At 40.5% G+C, this 22,659-nt stretch overlaps 1 protein-coding gene across 8 annotated transcripts in view; it reads right to left on the bottom strand.

Moving 5' to 3' along the window:
• Positions 1-13,401: 13,401 nt before the first annotated feature.
• The window catches only part of LOC110824321 (uncharacterized), a 53,743-nt gene continuing 44,485 nt past the window's right edge, over positions 13,402-22,659 (bottom strand). For 7 of the 8 annotated variants that reach the window (XM_088222265.1, XM_088222266.1, XM_088222264.1 and 4 more), the window contains 6 exons: positions 17,628-17,711; positions 16,353-16,537; positions 16,072-16,210; positions 15,926-15,985; positions 14,493-14,564; positions 13,402-13,856 (listed from right to left, as the gene is read on the bottom strand). In XM_088222265.1, coding sequence (XP_088078391.1) covers positions 13,743-13,856; positions 14,493-14,564; positions 15,926-15,985; positions 16,072-16,210; positions 16,353-16,537; positions 17,628-17,711 — 654 coding nt within the window. In that variant the 3' untranslated portion in view covers positions 13,402-13,742. The remainder of the gene's footprint in view (positions 13,857-14,492; positions 14,565-15,925; positions 15,986-16,071; positions 16,211-16,352; positions 16,538-17,627; positions 17,712-22,659) is intronic. The other variant, XM_088222271.1, reaches the window with a different exon arrangement.

The following is a 22,659-nucleotide window of genomic DNA, read 5'->3' as shown; positions in this document are numbered from 1 at the left end:
CTGACCCTCATAATACAATTATCAGTCTACACAATCTTTCATTTTCCTTTTCCTCAGTCAGCATCATCAATTCACATACAAACAAGCAAAACAGTAATTCATGCCGAACAGACAACATACAGTATCAGTTTTTCAGTCATTCAACCCATGATTAATAAAAACGTAGTATTTGCACACAAATCTGTAAAATGAACACATCAAACCTCATTTTGCATTTAAAGCTGTAAACAGGCTAAATAACAGTAAATCACCAATCACACTAGACTCGGGCTCCATTAGCCACCTTAAGCAATTTCACACATTCGTTAATTCAAGAAATACCGTTTTATCATTTTGAACTTTAATACCGTGATAGGAAATAGGGTGAGGGGTCCTTACTTATTTTCGGGATCCGAATACGATTCACAGTGCGCCTGCAGGCCGTCCCTAATTTTCCCTGAATTTTTCCCGGGGAACTGAAACACACTAACAGTACCTGCACGTGTTCCAAAAAAAATCCAAATTAGGCCCAGGGCCCCTTTCGGACCAAATTGCAACTCCGGCACGGCGGCTCCGCCGTGCTTCGGCGACGGCGCCGCCGCTGGCGGCGGCGAGTCGCCTCGGGTTGGCTGTTTTCGGCCACACTCGCATTGGTCCTTGTCAGAAAACAACCCTAGGGCCCTCGGGGGGCCAAAAATCACGGAAAAGCGGAGCTTACCGGCGGCGGCGCTCTCGGGTACGGCGGCTCTCCGGCGAAGTTCGTGTTTTGGTGATTCGGCTTCGGTCAACCTGTAGAGAAAAGAATGGTGATCACGGTGATATAAAAATTGCATCGAACGGAGGCCGGGAAGGACCTCGTCGGAGGCAAAAACCGAGAGGGGCGCGGCGGCGCCGCTGGGTTTCGACCGCATATTCCGGCCGTTTGGCCGGGATTTCGGCCTCAATTTGGCCATAGGAGGAATCAGCGGAGAAAAACGAGTCGGGGGTATGAAATTTACCTCGATCGGCGGTCGGAAATTTCCCCGGTGCGGCGGCGGGTGGCGGCGGTCGGCCTCTGGTTCGTCTTCTCCGGCGAGCGGCGGGCGGCTAGGGTTTGTGGTCTGGTGTGGGGGTTCTATTTATAACCCCTTGCCTTTTGATCACAGCCGTTCATTTCGTTTTAATCTGGGCCGTTCATTTTTGATTGAATCTGGGCCGTCCGTGCGATTGAATCTGGGCCGTCCGATCATGCGATTGATCTGGGCCGTCGGATCGCACCCACGCGGATCGCCAACGTGGCTCCTTTCGGAGTGACGCGGTCTTGCCACGTGGCAGGCCCCGGTTGGCCGGGACTGCTGACCGGGCCTGCTGACGTGGCCCTTTTTTTTTTTTTTTTTTTCCTCCTTTCCAGGTGCTACAACTCTCCCCCCCATAAAGAAATTTGGTCCCCAAATTTGCCTCATTACTCTTGATCAAACAGATGAGGATATTGGGCCCTAAATTCTGATTCCAGCTCCCAAGTCGCCTCCCTAGGCGTGTGGTTATGCCACAAGACTTTTACAAATGATATTTCCCGGTTACAGAGTATTCTGCTTTCTCGGTCCGTGATACTGACCGGTACTTCTTCATAAGACAAGTCCTCTCGGTGTGAAAGCGGTTCATGAGCCACGACATGAGAAGGGTCCGGATTGTACTTGCGCAACATAGATACATGAAACACATTGTGAACCCGGGAGAGCTCAGGGGGCAGTGCAAGTCTGTAGGCAGTGGTACCAATCTTGTCTAAGATTTCAAAGGGTCCAATGTATCTGGGGTTTAATTTTCCCCTTCTGCCGAACCTACTAATTCCCTTGAAGGGGGTGACTTTAAGAAACACCCGGTCACCTTTCTCAAAGGCCAGGTCTCTCCTCCGGGTATCAGCATAGCTCTTCTGCCTACTCTGAGCTGTCTGGATGTTCTTCTTGATCTTAACTATCTTGGACGTGGTTTCTTCCACCAAATCCGGGCCAAACAATCTTCTATCGCCCACTTCCTCCCAACAAATCGGTGACCTGCACGGACGCCCGTATAGCGCCTCGTATGGGGCCATGCCGATGCTTGCTTGGTAACTGTTGTTGTAGGCAAACTCTATCAGGGGTAGATGGTCGTCCCAATGGCCTCCGGAGTCAAGGACACAAGCTCGGAGCATATCCTCCAGCGTACGGATTGTCCTCTCTGATTGTCCATCGGTTTGGGGGTGGAAGGCAGTACTAAGGGACAGCTTTGTTCCCATAGCTTGCTGGAAACTATTCCAGAACCGAGAAGTGAATCTGGGATCCCTGTCGGATACCACTGTTACTGGGACCCCATGCAGTCTGACTATTTCCCGGACATACATTCTTGCCAACTTGTCCAACGAATCAGTCATTCTGATGGCCAGGAAGTGGGAAGACTTAGTGAGTCGGTCAACAATTACCCATATGGCATCGTGTCCCGATCGTGCCTTGGGTAGTCCCGATACGAAGTCCATGGTGATGTGTTCCCACTTCCATTTTGGAATCGGTAAAGGCTGAAGCAACCCCCCTGGGCGTTGATGTTCTGCTTTGACCTGCTGACATACCAAGCACTTAGATACAAAGTCGGCTATATCTCTCTTCATCCCATTCCACCAGAATCGGGGTCGCATAGTTTGGTACATTTTTGTACTTCCTGGATGCATGGCGAACCTTGAACTATGGGACTCTGTCATGATGTCTCTTTTTAATTCATTGTCGTCTGGGACACACATTCTGTCCTTGAAACGAATCAATCCGTCGGCAGAGATCTGAAATTCTGAGTTCACTCCCTGTTCTGCATCCTTCTTGCGGTTTACTAGGGCGGGGTCGATTGACTGGGCTTCCTTTATTCTTTGGATTAACTCGGGTTGGACTGCTAGGTGGCTCAAATATGTGGCCCTCTTCAGATCTTGCAGTCGAACCTGCTGCGTAGCCCCAATGGACCTGCATTCCGAAACCATCAGATGGGCTAGGGTGCCTGCACTCTTCCTACTGAGGGCATCGGCTACTACGTTGCCCTTACCTGGATGGTATAGGATGTCACAATCATAGTCCTTGAGGAGTTCCATCCACCTTTTCTGACGCATGTTGAGATCCTTCTGAGTGAAGATGTGCTTCAAGCTCTTATGATCGGTGTAGATCTGAAAGGTCTCTCCATACAAATAATGGCGCCAGATTTTCAAGGCGTGTATGATTGCGGCAAGCTCCAAGTCATGGGTAGGATAGTTCTTCTCATGATTCTTTAGCTGTCTAGACCCATATGCTATAACCTTTCCATGCTGCATCAGGACACAACCCAGGCCCAGATAGGAGGCATCACTATAAACTGTATACCCTCCTGATCCACTCGGTAGAGCCAGCACGGGTGCAGTAGTCAGTCGCTTCTTCAATTCGGAAAAACTCCTTTCGCAGTTCTCATTCCAATCAAACTTTGCATTCTTCTTTGTGAGTCGGGTTAGAGGGGCCGCTAGACTGGAGAACCCTTCGACAAACCGGCGGTAATAACCCGCCATCCCTAGGAAAACTGCGAATTTCCTTAACTGTTGTCAGCCTTTCCCAACCAAGTACCGCTTCAACCTTTTCGGGGTTCACCGACACCCCTTCCTTCGATATAACATGTCCTAGGAAGGCGGTTTGCTCGAGCCAAAATCCACACTTGCTCAACTTTGCATACAACTTCTTTTCCCTGAGTACCTGGAGGACTTGGGCAAGATGATGAGCATGTTCTTCTCTACTTTTTGAGTAGACTAAGATATCATCGATGAAAACGATGACAAATTTATCCAGAAACTCTCTGAAGATTCTGTTCATTAGATCCATAAAGATGGCCGGGGCGTTGGTTAGCCCAAACGGCATAACCAGGAACTCATAGTGTCCGTACCTGGTTCGGAATGCCGTCTTGGGGATGTCTTCAGCTCTCACTTTCACCTGATGGTAACCTGATCGTAGATCTATTTTAGAAAAGACCTGTGCACCCTGCAACTGATCGAAAAGGTCATCAATCCGGGGGAGAGGGTACTTGTTTTTAATTGTTACCTTGTTTATCCTTCTATAATCAATACACAGTCTCAACGTTCCATCTCCTTTCTTTGCAAAAGTAACCCCGGCACCCCATGGGGAAATGCTGTGTCTAATGAAGCCACTGTTTTGTAGCTCAGTGATTTGTTTCCTTAGCTCTTCCATCTCGATGCGGCTCATTCGGTAAGGAGCTACCGAGATGGGTTGGGTTCCTGGCTGTAAGTCTATGGTGAACTCGACCTCTCTGTCCCCTGGTAGACCGGGCAGTTCATCCGGAAATACGTCTGGAAAGTCTCAGACTACTGGAATCTCTTGGATACAAACTTCCTTCTTGGGTTTACCTAGTTAGGGAAAATACAATATCAACGCACTGGGAATTAAGAAGAAAAGAATTTGTCATTAGGGAGAATCAGTACCGAATAATTTTATTAACTTGTAAATGGCTCCTCGTTGGGAGGATTAAATACAATCTTTTTATTAAAGCAGTCTATGGTGGCGTGATACGCCGCCAGCCAATCCATTCCTAGGATTACATCAAAATCCCCTGTGTCTAACCCTATCAGGTCTACCCTCAATTTCTTATCTGCTATCTCCACGGCACATGCCCTGTAGACAACCTCTCCTAGTAATGTCTCCCCCCCAGCGGTAGATACCAACAATAATGAATCAAGTCTATCAGATGATACACAAATTTTGGAAGCAAGAACATGTGAAATAAAAGAATGTGATGCACCAGTATCAAACAAAATATGAGCAATGTGGCCAGAGATAGTATACATACCATGTACCACGTCCGGGTCTGCATCGGCATCCTTCTGGGTAAGGTTGTAAACTCTGCCCTGGATTGGAGGCCTCCCTTGATTCTGGTTCCTAGGGCACTCCCTCGCATAGTGCTGGGCACTGCCGCATATGCGACAGGTGTTGTTGAGGCGGTAGCAGGGTCGGTCCCCATGATCCCTGCCGCAGTACTGGCAGGTCTTCCCACGAGCTGCCCCCATAGCCTGAGGAGGGCCCTGAACGGCAGGCCTGGGTCTCTTACTGGGTTGGACAGACATGGTAGGCGCTGGCCTGCGGAGCGGGGCTGAAGGTCGGGAACTTCCCGTTAGCTGAGGACGGGTGTCGAAGCTCCTTTCTATGATCTGCGCCTTTGCCAGGACTGCCGAATATGTCTCGAGCTCCATCACCAACAAGTGCTGTCTGATCGCCGGGCGGAGACCCCACTGGAATTTCCTGGCCTTTCGGCCCTCATCCAACAATGTCTCCGGGGCATGTCGGCCCAGCTCCAGGAACTTGCGGGCATACTCCGACACTGTCATATTACCCTGGACCAACTGAGCAAATTCCATTTCCTTTAAATGTTGGATGTGCTTAGGGAGATACTCCGCATGGAAAGCCGCTAGGAACTGCTCCCAAGTAACTGGTACAGGCAGGGTGGCCCACTTGAGCTCCCACCAGCGTACTGCTTCCCCTACCAGCATGTAGGAGGCAATGGCAGCCCTCTGCTCAGGAATTACTCCCAAGGTCTCAAAGGCTCTCTCAGTCTCCGCCAGCCAGTATTGGGCCTCTTCGAAAGAGGATCCCCCTGAAAAAGTAGAAGGGTTCAGTCTCCTGTACCTCTCTATGAAGCCGGGGTCGATCAAGGAGGGAGCGGGGTCCCGAGGTAAAGGGACTGGGGCCGGCTGAGGGTGAACTGGGGGACCCTGTGGTGGCGCCTGCTGATGGGGTGGGGGCACTGGAATGTGCTGTGGCGGTACCTGTTGGTACTGTGGCTGTGGTACCGGGTCGTACCGCGGCTGTGGTGCCGGGTGGTACTGTGGAGGAACAGGCTCCTGCCGGGGTGGCTCGGGATCAGCCTGCTGTAACGGGGGCTCAACCTGCGCTAGCGGAGGAGGTCCGGGTAACTCCCTTCTCTCCTATTGCCTTCGCTGGGCAGCTACGAGAGCTTCCACCATCTCATATAATCTGTCCAAATCCTCCCGAAGCGAATTATCTTGGGCCGCTCGGTTTAGTGGGGGCCTTCCTCTCCTCATTTCTGTGTACCTGCATTTACAAGGAATGGTTGAGTAACGACCAATCGGTGAGTATTTCTTTAAAGGACTATAGTGTAAGGGATGGGTCCGAGGAAATGCGGCTCTGATACCAACTGTAACGGCCCCGGAAATATTAAAATGAAATGAGTATTTAAATATATCAAATGCGGAAGCGAGATCAAAATTTCAGTTAACATCCCTTACACGAAAAATCAAAAACGTACTTAAAATATAAAAGATTAAACTAACTAAGAGAGAAACTCGAAAATTAAACTATGAGTATGACTACAGAGTCTCTAGGCATCCCCTTCGTCGTCCTCCTGCGGAACGGGCTCGGGAACCATGTCTTCCTGATCTGAAATGGTTAAATAAGGAGTGAGCTACACTAGCCCAGTAAGAACATCACGATATCTCACCGTCACGGAGGTAAAGGTGGGTAGAAAAACACAAAAAGACCAATGGAGCATAATTTACAATAAACTCGTTTATTAACATGAAAACCTTTACCATCCACTTACCTCGGTGGAATTTATGAAAACAATATAAGAAAAATAATAACATTATCATAATCATGAAATAATATAAGCTGTAAAACATAACACTTATCACGCCTCTTGTAATTCAATCATTGTACAACATATTTTTTTTCTCATTTACCAGCCTACTAGTATCCGTGGGGGTCCATAGGGGTTCCGCTACCCGTTAACCTTTAACATTCATAATCAGTTTCCAGGGCCGTCCCCATACCCCGTCCGGTATGGGCGCCAAAACCATGAACCTCAATACCCCGTCCGGTATGAGGGTGAAACGGGCCGTCCCCATACGCCGTCCGGTATGGGCGCCAAAACCATAAACCTCAATACCCCGTCCGGTATGAGGGTGAAACGGGCCGTCCCCATACCCCGTCCGATATGGGTGCCAAAACCATAAGATCTCCATACCCCGCCCGGCATGTGAGACCACAATCCCGGTAGGGTTCCCTACGGACCTGGTCCGTCCACCATCTCCCAGGATATCTAGTTAGGCTGACCCTCATAATACAATTATCAGTCTACACAATCTTTCATTTTCCTTTTCCTCAGTCAGCATCATCAATTCACAAACAAACAAGCAAAACAGTAATTCATGCCGAACAGACAACATACAGTATCAGTTTTTCAGTCATTCAACCCATGATTAATAAAAACGTAGTATTTGCACACAAATCTGTAAAATGAACACATCAAACCTCATTTTGCATTTAAAGCTGTAAACAGGCTAAATAACAGTAAATCACCAATCACACTAGACTCGGGCTCCATTAGCCACCTTAAGCAATTTCACACATTCGTTAATTCAAGAAATACCGTTTTATCATTTTGAACTTTAATACCGTGATAGGAAATAGGGTGAGGGGTCCTTACTTATTTTCGGGATCCGAATACGATTCACAGTGCGCCTGCAGGCCATCCCTAATTTTCCCTGAATTTTTCCCGGGGAACTGAAACACACTAACAGTACCTGCACGTGTTCCAAAAAAAATCCAAATTAGGCCCAGGGCCCCTTTCGGACCAAATTGCAACTCCGGCACGGCGGCTCCGCCGTGCTTCGGCGACGGCGCCGCCGCTGGCGGCGGCGAGTCGCCTTGGGTTGGCTGTTTTCGGCCGTTTTCGGCCGAATTCGGCCACACTCGCATTGGTCCTTGTCAGAAAACAACCCTAGGGCCCTCGGGGGGCCAAAAATCACGGAAAAGCGGAGCTTACCGGCGGCGGCGCTCTCGGGTACGGCGGCTCTCCGGCGAGGTTCGTGTTTTGGTGATTCGGCTTCGGTCAACCTGTAGAGAAAAGAATGGTGATCACGGTGATATAAAAATTGCATCGAACGGAGGCCGGGAAGGACCTCGTCGGAGGCAAAAACCGAGAGGGGCGCGGCGGCGCCGCTGGGTTTCGGCCGCGTATTCCGGCCGTTTGGCCGGGATTTCGGCCTCAATTTGGCCATAGGAGGAATCAGCGGAGAAAAACGAGTCGGGGGTATGAAATTTACCTCGATCGGCGGTCGAAAATTTCCCCGGTGCGGCGGCGGGTGGCGGCGGTCGGCCTCTGGTTCGTCTTCTCCGGCGAGCGACGGGCGGCTAGGGTTTGTGGTCTGGTGTGGGGGTTCTATTTATAACCCCTTGCCTTTTGATCACAGCCATTCATTTTGTTTTAATCTGGGCCGTTCATTTTTGATTGAATCTGGGCCGTCCGTGCGATTGAATCTGGGCCGTCCGATCGCGCGATTGATCTGGGCCGTCGGATCGCACCCACGCGGATCGCCAACGTGGCTCCTTTCGGAGTGACGCAGTCTTGCCATGTGGCAGGCCCCGGTTGGCCGGGACTGCTGACCGGGCCTGCTGACGTGGCTGCTGACGTGGCCCCTTTTTTTTTTTTTTTTTTTTTTCCTCCTTTCCGGGTGCTACAGTGCTCTTCAGTTTGGACGAAAAATAAATTTCGATTTTAGTTAATTTTTGAATATTTATCTAAATACTTTATAAATTTTGTAAAATAAAAGAAATTGACCCCTTAAATAGTTAGCAGGTAAATAAATTTCTATCACTTCAAATATACACAGATATATACAAATTTATATTTTTGATAGTGAAGCAAATATGAAGATTAACATGCTCGATTCAAACTCATTCCACAACCATCTTTACCGACCATCAAGTGAAATTCAACTTCTCTAATAATTGCAATTAGCATAAGATTCTCATTCAGCCAAGTAAACAACATAACAAACATAGTTATTGTTGAAGAAATGATTCAAAATTATGATTTTCGTAATTTTGAATCATTTCTTCAACAATTCCCTCTTGATTCGAAATTGCAAACACTAAGTAATGATGTGAAGTAGACAAGCTTTTGATATGAAAATGTTTTTGTGAATATATCTGTTACTTGAGGGATCACTACTTTGTCAGAAGCTATTTAATTTATCTTTCCTTATCATAAGCTATTTAATTTACCTTCCATATCAAAAGCCGGTACCTTATCACAACAAGGCAAGTTCAGTTGACATATCACTTTTTTCTAGGAGAGGAATCAAGAAGAGACTTTACATCTTCTTCTTTTTGTAAGGGGAGTAATCATTTTTGTAGTAAAAAGATCAAAGCTTATACATGTAACTCGTTGCAAGGTAAGAGTTTTATAGCCCAAAAATGAGAAGAGATGTTTTAGTAGCTCCTTAATACTTTATTACTCATCTATTTATAGAAAAACAAGTCTTTCACATGAGTAACAGAAAAAAGTGAAAATTGAGGCTTTCTTCGAAAAAAAAAAGAGAAAGTCTTGGTTGATGAGAAATAGATATTGTTCATCATCAGCTTACCAATAAAGATTTGAAAGACTAATTGTTTAAACATTTAGTCAAAACATCTACTAGTTGAGAATTGTTAGACATGTAGAGTAGACATTAGGGTACTGTTAAGTTTTCTCTTGACAAAGTGTTTATCAACCTTGATATATTTGATCATTTCATTCCACTGGATTGTGTATAATGCTTATTGTTGACCTATTGTCACAGCATATCAGCATGGAGCTTCACTTGATTCTTAGTTCTTCTAAAATTCTTCTTATCTATAATATTTCACATACCTCTTATGTCATTATTCGAAATTCTGATTTTATGCTTAATCTAACAACTATATTTTGCTTCTTAAATCTCTAAATAACTCGGTTTCTACCAAGAAAAGTATAGTATCTTATGATAGATCTTTTGTCTACAATTGGTCTTGCATAATCTGCATTCATATAGGACTTTGAAAGCAATCTATCGTTATTTTTTAACATGATTCCTTTTTCAGGTGATCCTTTCAGGTTATATAGTAATATGTAGGTTGCATGTAGGTACACTTCATTAGGGTTATGCATGAATTGACTTATAATATTCATTGCATAGTCAATATTTGCTCTTGTGTGAGATAAATTTATCAATTTTCTAACTAATCTTTGATACATTTCCTTGTGTACTGGCGTATTTTTTTCTGTTATTCATAATTTGTAACTAGGATCAATAAAAGGACTATCTAGTTTATATATTAGCATATCAATATTTTTAATAGGTTATGAATATATTTTTATTGAGAAATAAAGATCCTAAATTTTAAATGGGCTACTTCAATTTTAAGAAAATACTTCAACATAACTAGTTCCTTAATTTTAAATTCTCTTGTAAAAAAATTATTTAATATCAATTTTTCTTTATTATCATCTCGTACTATAATAATGTTATCAATGTATATTATGAATATTGTAACTCTCATGTCTCTAAGTGCTTGACAAATATAGTGTGGTCTCCTTGAATTTTCTTAAATATCAAGTTTATCATCATCCTTTGAACCTGCCAAACCATGTTCTTGGTTATTGCTTGAGTCCATCCAGTACTTTTTATAGTTTACATACCTTATTTAGTTATGCTTTTTTTATCAAAACTTAGTGGGATATCCATGTTTATTCCTTCTTCTATATCTTCGTGCAGAAAGATATTTTTCACATTGAATTGTTATAGTTACCAATTAAAGTGATAAGTTAATGACAAAAAGATTCGCACAATTTTCATCTTGATTATTGGTTTGAATATCCCATTACCTCTCGGTTGTCCCATCTATCTAATATTTGATTTTAAATACCTATTTGCATCTATAAGTTTCTTTCCTTTGGGTAGATCCACTATTTTTCATGTATGGTTTTAATTAAGTACCTCCATTTCCATCTTCACAACATTTTGTTTTTATTTTTCACAAGATAATACATCATATACTTTGTTAGGAATAGACTTAGCATTCAAACTTGTAAGAAAATTTTTTATGTGATCATGAGTATTTACTAAAAAAACACAAATTGTGAGATAATATAAAGAAGATGTTTAGTGTATTTTTTTAGTACTTTTACAAAGTGTAATAGATATATCATTATCAGTTTGCATAGATTTTTGAGACTTACCTCAGTTCTAGCATAATGATCATATGCTTAGGTCAGCTTAGACTCGAAACTCAGAATCTTCCTCTTTGTATATAATTGAGGGAATCTAGGATCTAATATGATCTCTTGAATAAGTGAATTTTCTTATAGATTCTAAAAGTTTTCTTATGGAGTCATATGATTTATTGTTCCTAAGTTTATAATCTAAAATTTTTTAAAGAGTTCATTTAAGTGTTTTATTACACTTGTACCTGTGGGTGTCTTAAGGTCCTCAAATTAACTTTGCAGTCATTCAATCTCAACTTTGAAAATAGTGAGATTGACAGTTGTTTCCTCTTTCCGTTGATTATCATATGAACTTGTTTATGAATCTTTGAGGTAATTTTGTATCCCTACTCCATGTTGGAGGCATTGGGCTTATCATGTCATTTCTAATATTTTCTTTGGTATATCTAAGTTTTTTGCAAAAAGTACACCAAAAAATTATCCTTGTTATCTACTCTTGGAGTTAAGTTCTCCGAGTGACTCACTTCCTTCGTTTTTTAACGAGGTTTGAAGCGTTGTGAGATCAAGATTGAACTATTAGTAAAGTGAGGTTATAGTATGATCCATTTTTTGCTCTCTTATGTTGTTACAACAAAAATTACCTCATTATGTGATGATATTTTCTCTTTTCCAGGATTTGTTATGGTACTTTATCATATGTAGGATTTAATCCTAACAAAAATTGATTTGCATAATCTTTTTCTACAAACTTTTTTAAACAGCCTACATCTCTAATGTAATCCATGGTCAGGTTATGATACTGGTCGAACTCATGCCATTAATTTTTAATATGTTACAATATTTTTTTACTGATTTATTTTTTTATTTCGTGAATCATATCTTAATAGTTTGATCATAAATTTGTGTGACTTATTGATTTTAGAGTAGGTTTCACCAATTATATCTCATACTACTTTTATTGTGGGTAAAAACATTACAGTTTTGTTAATTTCTAGAGTCGTGGAGTTCCAGAGGCATGCGATAATTATAGAATATTCTTCATCCCAAGTATCAAATATGAGATTTTTGAATTTTGATCTGGTACTCAGAAGATGGTTGAACTTACCTTTACCTTTGAGAGTGGTCTAGATTAATTGTGACTAACTCAAATAATCCTTGCTTGTAAGGTGATGGGCAAACTAAATTTATTGAAATTCGCTACTGGAATTTCTTATGTGAGAGTATGTTTTAATATTTTAGGATGGTACCTTCAACGTTCTTGAAAAGTTGTAGATAATTAAGGCAAAAAATTTACAAATATAATTTTACCAAAAAAACAACTGATTGCATGTATCTAGTTAAAGGATACTACAGATTGGTTGCTAGAGCTGGCTGGGATAATGGGATGCAAGAGGGAAGTTGTAGGTTGAGGGCAACTGTGACAGAATAGAGTGGTTGTTGTGTTGGACAAGCGCACAGATCCATGGAGTTGATGGCACAGGAAGTAGTTTCGTGCAACTGAGATACTTGATAGAGAAGGTTGCATGACTCGTCAGAAGTAATGCACAGAGGTCTAGATAATGGTAACCTAGACTGTTGTTGGCACAGCTAACAACGTTGGAAGCAGTTAGGCATGCGCATCTGGATGGATTGCGCAGCTATGAGATATAAGCACGGTTAGAGCTGTGCGACTGTGAGGAATACGATTATAATGGAATAGAGAGCGGCACAGAGGACCAACCAGGTGGTTAACAACCACGTCTTTGCATCTAACATCTCACTTATGGTGACATGACCACATCTGATTAGTAAGATTAATGACAAACTATGTGACTATCAATAGACGATGTGCAGTTGCAAAACTTTTTGTGTCAATCGAAGTCACTAGTCTACAAATAGAGCGTGGAGACATGGCTGGACAAGAACGCAAAAGACGAGAGGTGTCTAGTTGGAAGATTTTAACGCCTTGATGAAAATTGATTTGAATACTCCTGGTAGCCATCAGCCTGGTCTTAATGGCCAACTATGAAGTCTATTTTTTTTTTTTTCATATTTTAATTTAGAACTCTGATATTATGTTAAAAATAATTAATATGTATTTTATTAAATATCACAATTCTGTGTATAAATATTTTTCGAGATAAAAAAAAAGAAATAATTAATTAATAATGAGATGCATTTTACCTTATATATCTCAACCTAATTGATACTTTCTTTAATAACCTATAGAATAATTTTTGGTCTTTATGTGATGAGTCATGCGGACAACGCTCTCTGTTTTTGGTAGTAATACCCACTTACTACCACGAGATATACATATATATATATATATATATATATATATATGCATGCAAGTTAAAAAAACTTGAGGAAAAAAATATGATGTGCCAATGAGACTCTGTTTTTCTACTACTAATAAATAAACAATAATAATACAAGTGGAGGAAAATTCCTTTAAGATTATTCCTAATAATCACTTATGAGATTGAGGAAAAAAAATAATATTATACATGGCAAAATTGAAGCCTGTAATTCGGGGAAACATTCCAACAGCAACAGGCTGCCTAAAAATAATATTAATATTAGAGAAGCCTTTTCTACCTAACCTTTTGTGCCTAGAATACATTTAAGATTTTGTGTTGATGCCGCCTATATCATCCATTCAAAAAGGATGAAAAGTAGATTTTCCCTCTTGACAGAATAAAACGCCACTGGATTTAGGCATTTCTTCTTCAATGAGAACAAGAATAAATTATGAAAAGACAAAATGAAACAAAAGACTAGCTTCCAAAACCAAAAGGTGATCTTCTCCTGTTTCCGCCTTCTCCGTACTGTTCATTCCATTTCCTCAGCTCATTCATGCTTGCAGCATCATATGCAACTGATGGTCCCACCTGTTTATCAGTAAAACATATAGCAAGCAAGAACCAAGACATGCTTTCAGCTTCTTGTGTGGGCATAAGAACTAAATGGTCAATGAAAAATGTTCTGAGAGGAAAAATTCAAGCCGAATTGTGTTAGCAATGAGTTAGTAATGGAATATCCTATAGTTGTATGGCATCCATTGTAAGTTCTATATCCAGTGTACAGCCTCCAATCTTGGTAAAAGTGTGTAATCCCACTTCCCAGCCAACATAAAGAGAATATCTCTAGAAGATAAATCATAAACAATAAGTATTTGGCTGGGAAACAGGATCCTAAAAACCACTTTTTAGCTTCCTAAAATGCATCTTGCATAACTTCGAATATAGGAAATTAAATAACATGCATCTTCTCCACGAGAAATTTAACAGGTTTCTGGTGGAACGTATATTTGAGAAGGATGACAATCACATAGACTAACAGGTTGAATAACAAGTAGACTCAATCCATGCTGAACACATTTTTGTACAGTACTACATAAAATTAGATTTCAAAGGGACAAACATCATAACCTAGTTTGATCATTGAAGAATCTAGTTTGATCATTTGTGTATCTGTGGATCTCCATATTAAAGCAGTAACATAAATTAGAAAGACTGCTTCAATACCTTAGCTTTTGATTGAATGAAGTCATTCAAGTTAAGTGGCCTTAAAACTGGAGCTGCAGCACTTCTGCCTTCCTGTACAGATTACCAATTAAAGGTAAAAGGGATACCGAATATAAGGACATCCAAGAAAAACATATTAAGAACTCAAGTAGGAAAGGCCAAACATGGATTTGTACCCAGGGACTCCATAAAAGATGGCAATGCACAAGAATAAGACCCCGTAATTATCAACATATTGCAGTTTTAGCGAAATTCCAACATTAATGGAACTCAGTGACAAGGTACATCCAAAATTAGTAGTAACTTGATCAAATTTGTGTTATATGTTCATGACCAAGTAATACCCAAAGTGAAGGGCAAAACATTTAGCTTGTTGGTAAGGACCCAAACTTTTAGTAAGAAATCAAAGGTTCAAATCCCTATCCCTACTCCTTCCCCTCTTAAACCTCTCAAATAATATCCAAAAGTACTGATCAGCAGCACTTGTAGGTACTGTAAGTACCAACGACTAGCAACTTTTAAGTATCAGACTGTGGTGCAGAAAGAGCATCATAAGAACCAGTCTATTGCCATGTAAGATGATTCATGGTGCACAAATAGCATCATAAGAACCAGTCTGTTGCCACGTAAGATGTGTAAGTTCTCTTTCTACGTGGTTTATGAGACCAAGAGACAAGAATGTCTAGAACTGTTTATTCTTTGTCCCATAAGTACATTAGGATCCTACATACCACATTCCACTATGGTATTTACGTCGTATATTAGGTAAACTATTTGTATCTATTTGTAAGGGGAAAAAGAAGTTTATTATTCATCAACATAATATATATTTTCACTCCACTAACCTCAAGGTCAACAACCAGAACACGTTCAGGACTAGCGATATTACTCTACAGAACCAATGGGCTATTTGTTCATTGACATTATGGTGCTTTACAAGTTAGTTCAGTAAGAGATCAATATTCAAATGACTCTGAACTGCGCTATTCAGTTGCCAACCAAACAGTGCCGAAGTCTCATCTCCGTTTATGTGATTCTTCTCAAGTAGCACTGTGCAGGAACAAAGGACAGTAGGAACTTTTCTAGCCAGACAACTAGATATGGGGCTTGAACCCATTCTCCACCTTACACTTGAAACTCTGAGATTTTCAAAGTGTGTATACAATGTATAAGCCTTCACACTTGCCTCACAGAACAGATGACAAACTCTGCTCTTTCACATACAGAAACTTCTGTTGTGACAGTGCTACATTAGGTCATTCCTCTAATCTACCAGATTCAGAAGAAAATGCTAGAGCAACATAACTGTATTTTGCTAGAATAATTAACTGCACAAGCAAAATTGTCTTAATCTGTTACTTCAAGCATCAATTCAGGTTATTCAAATTGGACATCCAGAAATGTTACAGAAACCATCAACTAAACAAAAGTACCTTTCTTTCCTCCTCCAAAAGTTCTTGAACAGGTCTGTATGCTGCAGCGATACAGAGATTCTGCAATCCAAAAGGTGTATAAAAAATATAAGTACTTCTCACAACCTTGACATTTGAAATTGACACAACAAACATCAATGCCCTACCTTTAAATCACTACCAGAGTATCCCTCAGTTTCATTTGCAAGTTCGTCAAACCTGAAATCAGGTTCTAAATTTTCTGTTGAAAGAAATATTTTCAGTATCTTCATACGATTTCCTGCATCTGGTAGGTCCACGTATATCCTGAACAGCATCCCAGTATAACTCCATAAGAATCAAAGAAACATTAGTCATATAGAACAAATACATAATTGGATCCATTTTTGAGTTAAAAAATATCATTTGAAAACAAAAAGCGATTATGCAAGAGTTAATGCCATTTTACCGTCTTGGTAAGCGACGGATAACAGCATCATCAAGATCAAACGGCCTATTTGTGGCACCAAGGATGAGTATTCTTTGGCTGTCTTTTGACCGCAAACCATCCCAAGCTGCCATAAATTCATTTCTCATTCTTCTAGTAGCCTCATGCTCAAAAGCACCGCCACGAGCACCAAGCAAACTGTCAACCTATCCCAGAAAATCTGAATTCTTAGGCAACTGAGGTAATAGAACCGAACAAAGAATAAATATTGCGAAAAAAGTAATAATAATTGGCCCTTATGATATATCGGATATAAATAAGTGTCAGAAACTTACGATAAGAAGCTTTTAAATTTATTGAAGATAACTGCCAATAAGAATATCATAAAACAATCATGTGAAATATCCCTTGGCCATGGCCATTACACTTGGTTACAAAAAGCCACTGATTCATTGCTGTCAGACCTATGAAGAAAAAACCTACCAGTTAATTTGAACAATACCAAAAAACCTTCTATTTATATCAAGACCTGCTGTCTAGCTACTATAATGCACCACCTAAATATTACTTGGAGCCGAAGGAAAGGAAAGGAAAGGAGAGACTGCAATAATTCTCTAACTCTTTTTGTTTGCTCTCACACAGATCATTTAGATCCTTGTATACAGGGGGCACCTAAATGCCACTTTACTGCCAGTACCAAGACTTGTTCACTGCCATTGTCGATTGTAGTGTGTTTAAGAGATTTTAATAGAGAAAACTTGGCTAACTTGCTCAATAGATAACAAAGCAAGTGCCACAGGTTTGAAGACACAAAACTGATGAGAAGTGAACGCATTTAATAACCTGTCATCAATTTTCCAACATTACTAGTCTCATATATGCCTCTAAAATCAACTATAAATGCGAATGGTCCTTTGAAGCTGCCATCCCATATTTGATAGACATTGAGGATGCCCCAGTTTAAAAATCTGTATGCTTTTTACATGAAAAGATAATGTTACCTAAAATTCTTTTCCTCTTTTCATTGGTTGGAGGATGGGGGCATTTTTTCTTTTGAGAAAGACAAGCAGCAGATTATGCTTATTTGTAAAGGTTAAAAGGAGGAGAAAAAAGGAATTCTCTTCCAACAGCAGAATAAATCTTGTGTAATGGAGAAGACAGCATATTCTCGTCAAATATGAGGGAAAAAATTTCTTCTGACCTACTCTCTTCTCCTGTTGGATTCCAGGAAGATTAAATATAAAAATTTAAAAAAAAAATGCTTACTGTAGAAAAAGTGTTAGAAGATTAATTCACCTCATCAACAAAGATAATGACAGGGTCTAGCTTGCTGGCAAAGGAGAAGAGAGCCCTTGTAAGCTTTTCCGCATCTCCAAACCACTTCAACATGTGAAAAAGGGGTAAGAAAAGGGCAAACAAGTATTTTCTCGTATTAGTTAATAACTCCAAAAGATTTAGGCACAATCAATTGTAAATACAGCAACAGATAAATTTAGTGACATATTACAGTCCAATGAATTAGTTGCTGCTAAAAATTATCCGAAAAAACACAATATCTCAAAACTTCCCTAAACGTTTAAGAAACAAAGAATGGTCAATCAAACTATGCTGCTATGCACACGTTGACAAACAGCACAAACCAAATCCTTTCAATCCAACAACAAAGTGTAAGCCATCTGATATTCTAATTACCAGCAAAAAATGAAAAATTCATAGCAAGAATGAAAAAGGGTTCAAATTGACTATCTTTGTTTGGAGAGAGGAAATCGAGTGGCTCCTTGGTGCCCCACAGGAATTTTACTGAACAAAAGGGGAGAACTTCTAGGGACAAACATTTTCCGCAAAAACCAACTCTTTGGGTAGCTTTAGGAGCGAACAGAAGAGGGAAGTTCTTGGATCTCACAAAGTAGAGAGGGGAAAGTTTATCCCAGATGGACCGCAGGCAAAGGATGGTGGAGGATGATGGTGTTGCTGCACAAAATTGATGGGGAGGAAGTTTAAGGCACCCAATCATAGAGAGGCGAGCGAACTGTGCTCAGAAAAGACAATGTTGAAGATCACGAGTGAGGAGCAAAGTAAGATGTCATACATACTATCAACTATAATAAGGCGGTGATGTAAAGTTAGGCGGCCATGCAGTCCCTCATGACTAACCTTTTCTTATGATCATTCATTCTCCTTAAGAGATAATGCGCCTCATCATAACGATAAAGATTGATGGAATGGCATGATGGTAGAGGGCAAGGCAAGTAATAGAGTGGCTAAGAAGCTTTCGGTGGTTGAGGCAAAAATAAAAAAAGTAGTGTAAAAGGGAGCGGAGATGAGAATCAACTATTAATCAATCCTTACTTCAGGAATTAGAGAGCATTGATAGAATGAAGGGTGACAGAGGATTGTCTGCCACTAATTAAGCCCGTAGAGAATCTATTTGCCGCGAAATGACAAATAGAATCCAGATGGAAGAAATCTCACAGAGAGAAAACTCATAAGCCAAGTGGATAATGGAGAGTGACAGAAATATGAAGTTCTTCCATTGTATAGCTAATCATTATAGGAGAATCAATTATGTGATAGGTTGGAGATTGACGGTGGTCTAGTGAAGGGGACTTGATGAAGGGGCCTAGACTTTCTTTAAAAGGCTTTACTCTGATAATTTAGGTGGACACTAAGTAGGATGCCTTGAATTTTCTGTCACTGGATGATCACAGTCGTGAAGTTTTTGACAGAAGTTTTCCAAGGATGAAATTCATGATGACCTTGTGCAAACAATAAGGATAGAGCTCCTGAGTCTAATGGATTTAACATTGGTTTCCTTCATGATATTGTTGAACTCTTTAATGATTTTATAAAATGGGGCAGTTTGTTAAAAGTTCAAACTTAACATTTCTAGTTCTTATCCCAAAAATTGTGGAGTAACAAGCATTAAGGATTTCAGATCTATCAATCTTGTGGGAAGTGTGTACAAGCTTATTACTAAAGTTCTGGCAAGAAGAATGGCTAGAGTGATGGAGAAAGCAGTGGAAGAGGATCACCGTGCTTTTATAGGGAGAAGACAGATTTTGGTTGCAACCTTAATTATAAATGAGATTACAGAGGAACTGAAACATAAGAATTTAGACGAGATCCTTTATAAACTCAACATGGAGAAAGCCTACGACCATGTGAACTGGGAATTCCAAATTACATGTTGATTATGATGGTTTTTAGGGAAAAATGCCAAAAGTGGATCAGACATTGTACCTCTAGGACCTCCTTTGTTATTATGGTGAATGGGGGACCATCATCTTTCTCCAAGGACTCCATAAGTCATAGGCAAGGAGACCCCTTGTCCCGATTTTTGTTCATCATTGTTATGGAGGATCTCAATAAAATGATTTTGAGGGCCTACGAACTTGGAATATTTACAGGTTTAAAGGTCAAAGATGGGAAACATGCGAAGGAGATTACTGATATTTGTTTTGCTGATGACACGCTACTTTCCTGTGACCCAAGTGAGAGAATTTTGCTAAATATTAGATGTATTTTGTTAAGCTTCCAAGTAGTATTGGATTTTAATATAAATCTTGAAAAGTCTGAATTGGTGAGACTAGAGAATTGGAACGACGCTAATAGATTAGCTAGTATTATTAAATGTAAGATTATTAATCTATCGATCAAGTATTTGAGAGTACCATTGGGGGACCAAATACAAGGAAGTCCGGATGTAGGATCAGGTGGTAGCTCAATTTGAATAACATTTAGTCATATGAAAAAGAAATCTTCTATCTAGGAAAGAGGGAGGGGGAGAGAATCACTCTCATTAAAAGCACATTGGCCCACATCCCCATTCATTACATATCTCTCATGACAATCCTAGTGAGTGTGGTTGAGATACTTGAGTCCATAAAGTGTAGATTTTAATAGGGTGATTCTGAGGAGAAAAGGAAATATCACCTTGTGGCTTGGAAAGAGGTGAAGAAGCTTTTTCACCTTGGTGGGCCTGGGTTGAGATCAATGGTGGAGCTCAATGGGGCTCTTCAAGGGAAATGGCTCTGAGGATTCATAAATGAGATGACAATTTTCTATGAAAGGTAATTAAGGCGAAGCATGGTACAGAGGAAAGAGCTTGATTCACTAGACTAACATCTAGACATCAAGGCAACAGACAATGGAAAAAAATTTATATGAAGAAGACAGTTTCCCAATTGCATTAGCTAGAGGATTGATATGGGAATAGGGCCAAGATATGGCATGACAGATGGATGGAGGGGGATCCTCTCAAAGCTTTAGTTTCCTCATATATATATATTATTGCTTACAACAAAGATGCTTTGATATAGGATGCTTGGACTAACACTACGAGATTTGGGAATGATCTGTGGAGGTCATGAAGAGCCTCAATGATTGGGAAGTCATAATGTTAATGTATCTTTCTCTGCAAGTACTTTCTACAACCATCTAACAAATAGAGAGACTATGGGAAGAGGCTTTCCTTACAAGCAAATTTGGAGGGTTAACGCATTGCCCAAAGTTGTTTTTTCTTTTTTGCTTGGGAGGCTACTTGAGGTTGCATTTAACCCTGGACAAGCTGATCGGAAGGGACAGAGTTTTGTTAAATTTGTTATATCTGCAGAGGAGACGTGGAGTCATGTAAGCATCTACTATTCTGGTGTCCCTTTGTATATAGACTATATACCTTTACTTATGGCTTATTGGGTACTAATTGGGTGATGGCTGATTCAGTGAAGGATGAAATTTGGGCGTGGAAAGGGATCAGAGGTGAGAAGAGACGTGAGCCTTATTTCCCTTGTCACTTTTTGCATGGTGTAAAAAGAAAGGAACAATAGAGCTTTCAAGGACAAAAATGTCAATTTCAATAAGATTAAAACTAGTTGGTGTCAGACCCTAGGTTTTTTATTAAGAATCATCCTATTTATTCCTTTGAAGACTTGGGGACCTTCTTTACATTCTGATTGATGTATAAATACTTTTCTACATGGATTTGCACATCCTTGGTGCATATGAATAAAGTTTTATTTCAAAAAAGAAAAAAGAGACAGGATGACACTTCTTCAGGATATTCGGAGCCCTTACAATATAGATCAAGCGACTCTTTATTTATTTATTTTGGTGCTGTTGGGGAGGGGGGAAGAAAAAAGAAGTGAACTAAAAAGGCATCAAGCAGTGCTAACCCAGATTCAAAGAGGACATATACGGACAGAGAATTTTAAACATTCCTAGGAGAGTTAAAGTCGAAAAGCAACTGTGTCTCCAAAATGTAATAATCGACAAAGATACATGTGAAATTTGCTGCCAACAGCAATACTAATGAAGTAAGAGGAGCATAAAACTTATCATCTTCATTCTAAAAATTTTGGAACCATCTGCTAACATTGTTTTGATTTTCTTACAGTGCATAGCATGAAAGAGTTAACACTCATACTATTCAATTTCTAAATGAAACTTTAACTCTGTCTTACATAGGACTGACATTTTGGTTACTATTATGAGCCTAAAACTGCTGATAGAACCAGTAGCTGAAGGGACTGGATCAGCCAAAGTGGTTCCAGTTATGGGGAAGGTTTATAAACCTTATATCCATGGAAAAGAAGGTCAACTTGATAAAGGGAGGTAAGACCTCGTCTATTTTATTTTACTTTCTTGATTGTCCTGGTTTTATGCTAAGAGGACAGTTGCTCTTAGTAGCAATTGATGGTATAAATCTATAAGAATAGTGACGAAAATTAAGCAGAACTTGTTCACCAGAAGTTAGATTTTCTTTCTAAACTCTGAGATCTTAGGGGTTCTCTCTAACAAGCCCTCCTGCCACAGTAAGGGAGAAAGTTATGGAAATTGTTGAAAACTCTTGAGTTCCTCTTAGATTACCCCACTTCTAGATGCATAACCCAATCCTTAACTTGGTCTTGTGATTTCCAAGGATGGCGTTTCAGCTGATAACAGCATGTTCCTTGGAATGCTATAGTGGACAAGACCTAACTGTATATGGTTTATGAGCTCTTTTGGGGCTTATAGGGTGCGACCACAAGCTTGTGTGAGATCATTCTTATCATTGTGGTACCTCTTGTTAACATGTCACATGAAAGCCCCTTTAATTGGACAGGTGACTCATCCAAGGCTTTTGATGCACTTCCCCCTTTTGTTCTTCTGGCTTTTACTCAAATTTTTGTCAGATGTGATGCATCTGATTTGGCAATTGGAGATTACAATAACTAAACTATCATATTGCCTTCTTTAGCCGCCATCTGGCTGTGTGTCACCACAAACTGCCCAACTATGAAAAGGAACTGATAGGGCTTGTTACAGCAATCCGGCATTGGCATCCACATCT

The sequence above is a fragment of the Carica papaya genome, chromosome 6 (genome assembly GCF_054855325.1).
Source record: "Carica papaya isolate Zhongbai chromosome 6, ASM5485532v1, whole genome shotgun sequence".
Lineage (NCBI taxonomy): Eukaryota > Viridiplantae > Streptophyta > Magnoliopsida > Brassicales > Caricaceae > Carica > Carica papaya.
This window is presented reverse-complemented; position numbering and strand designations above follow the sequence as displayed.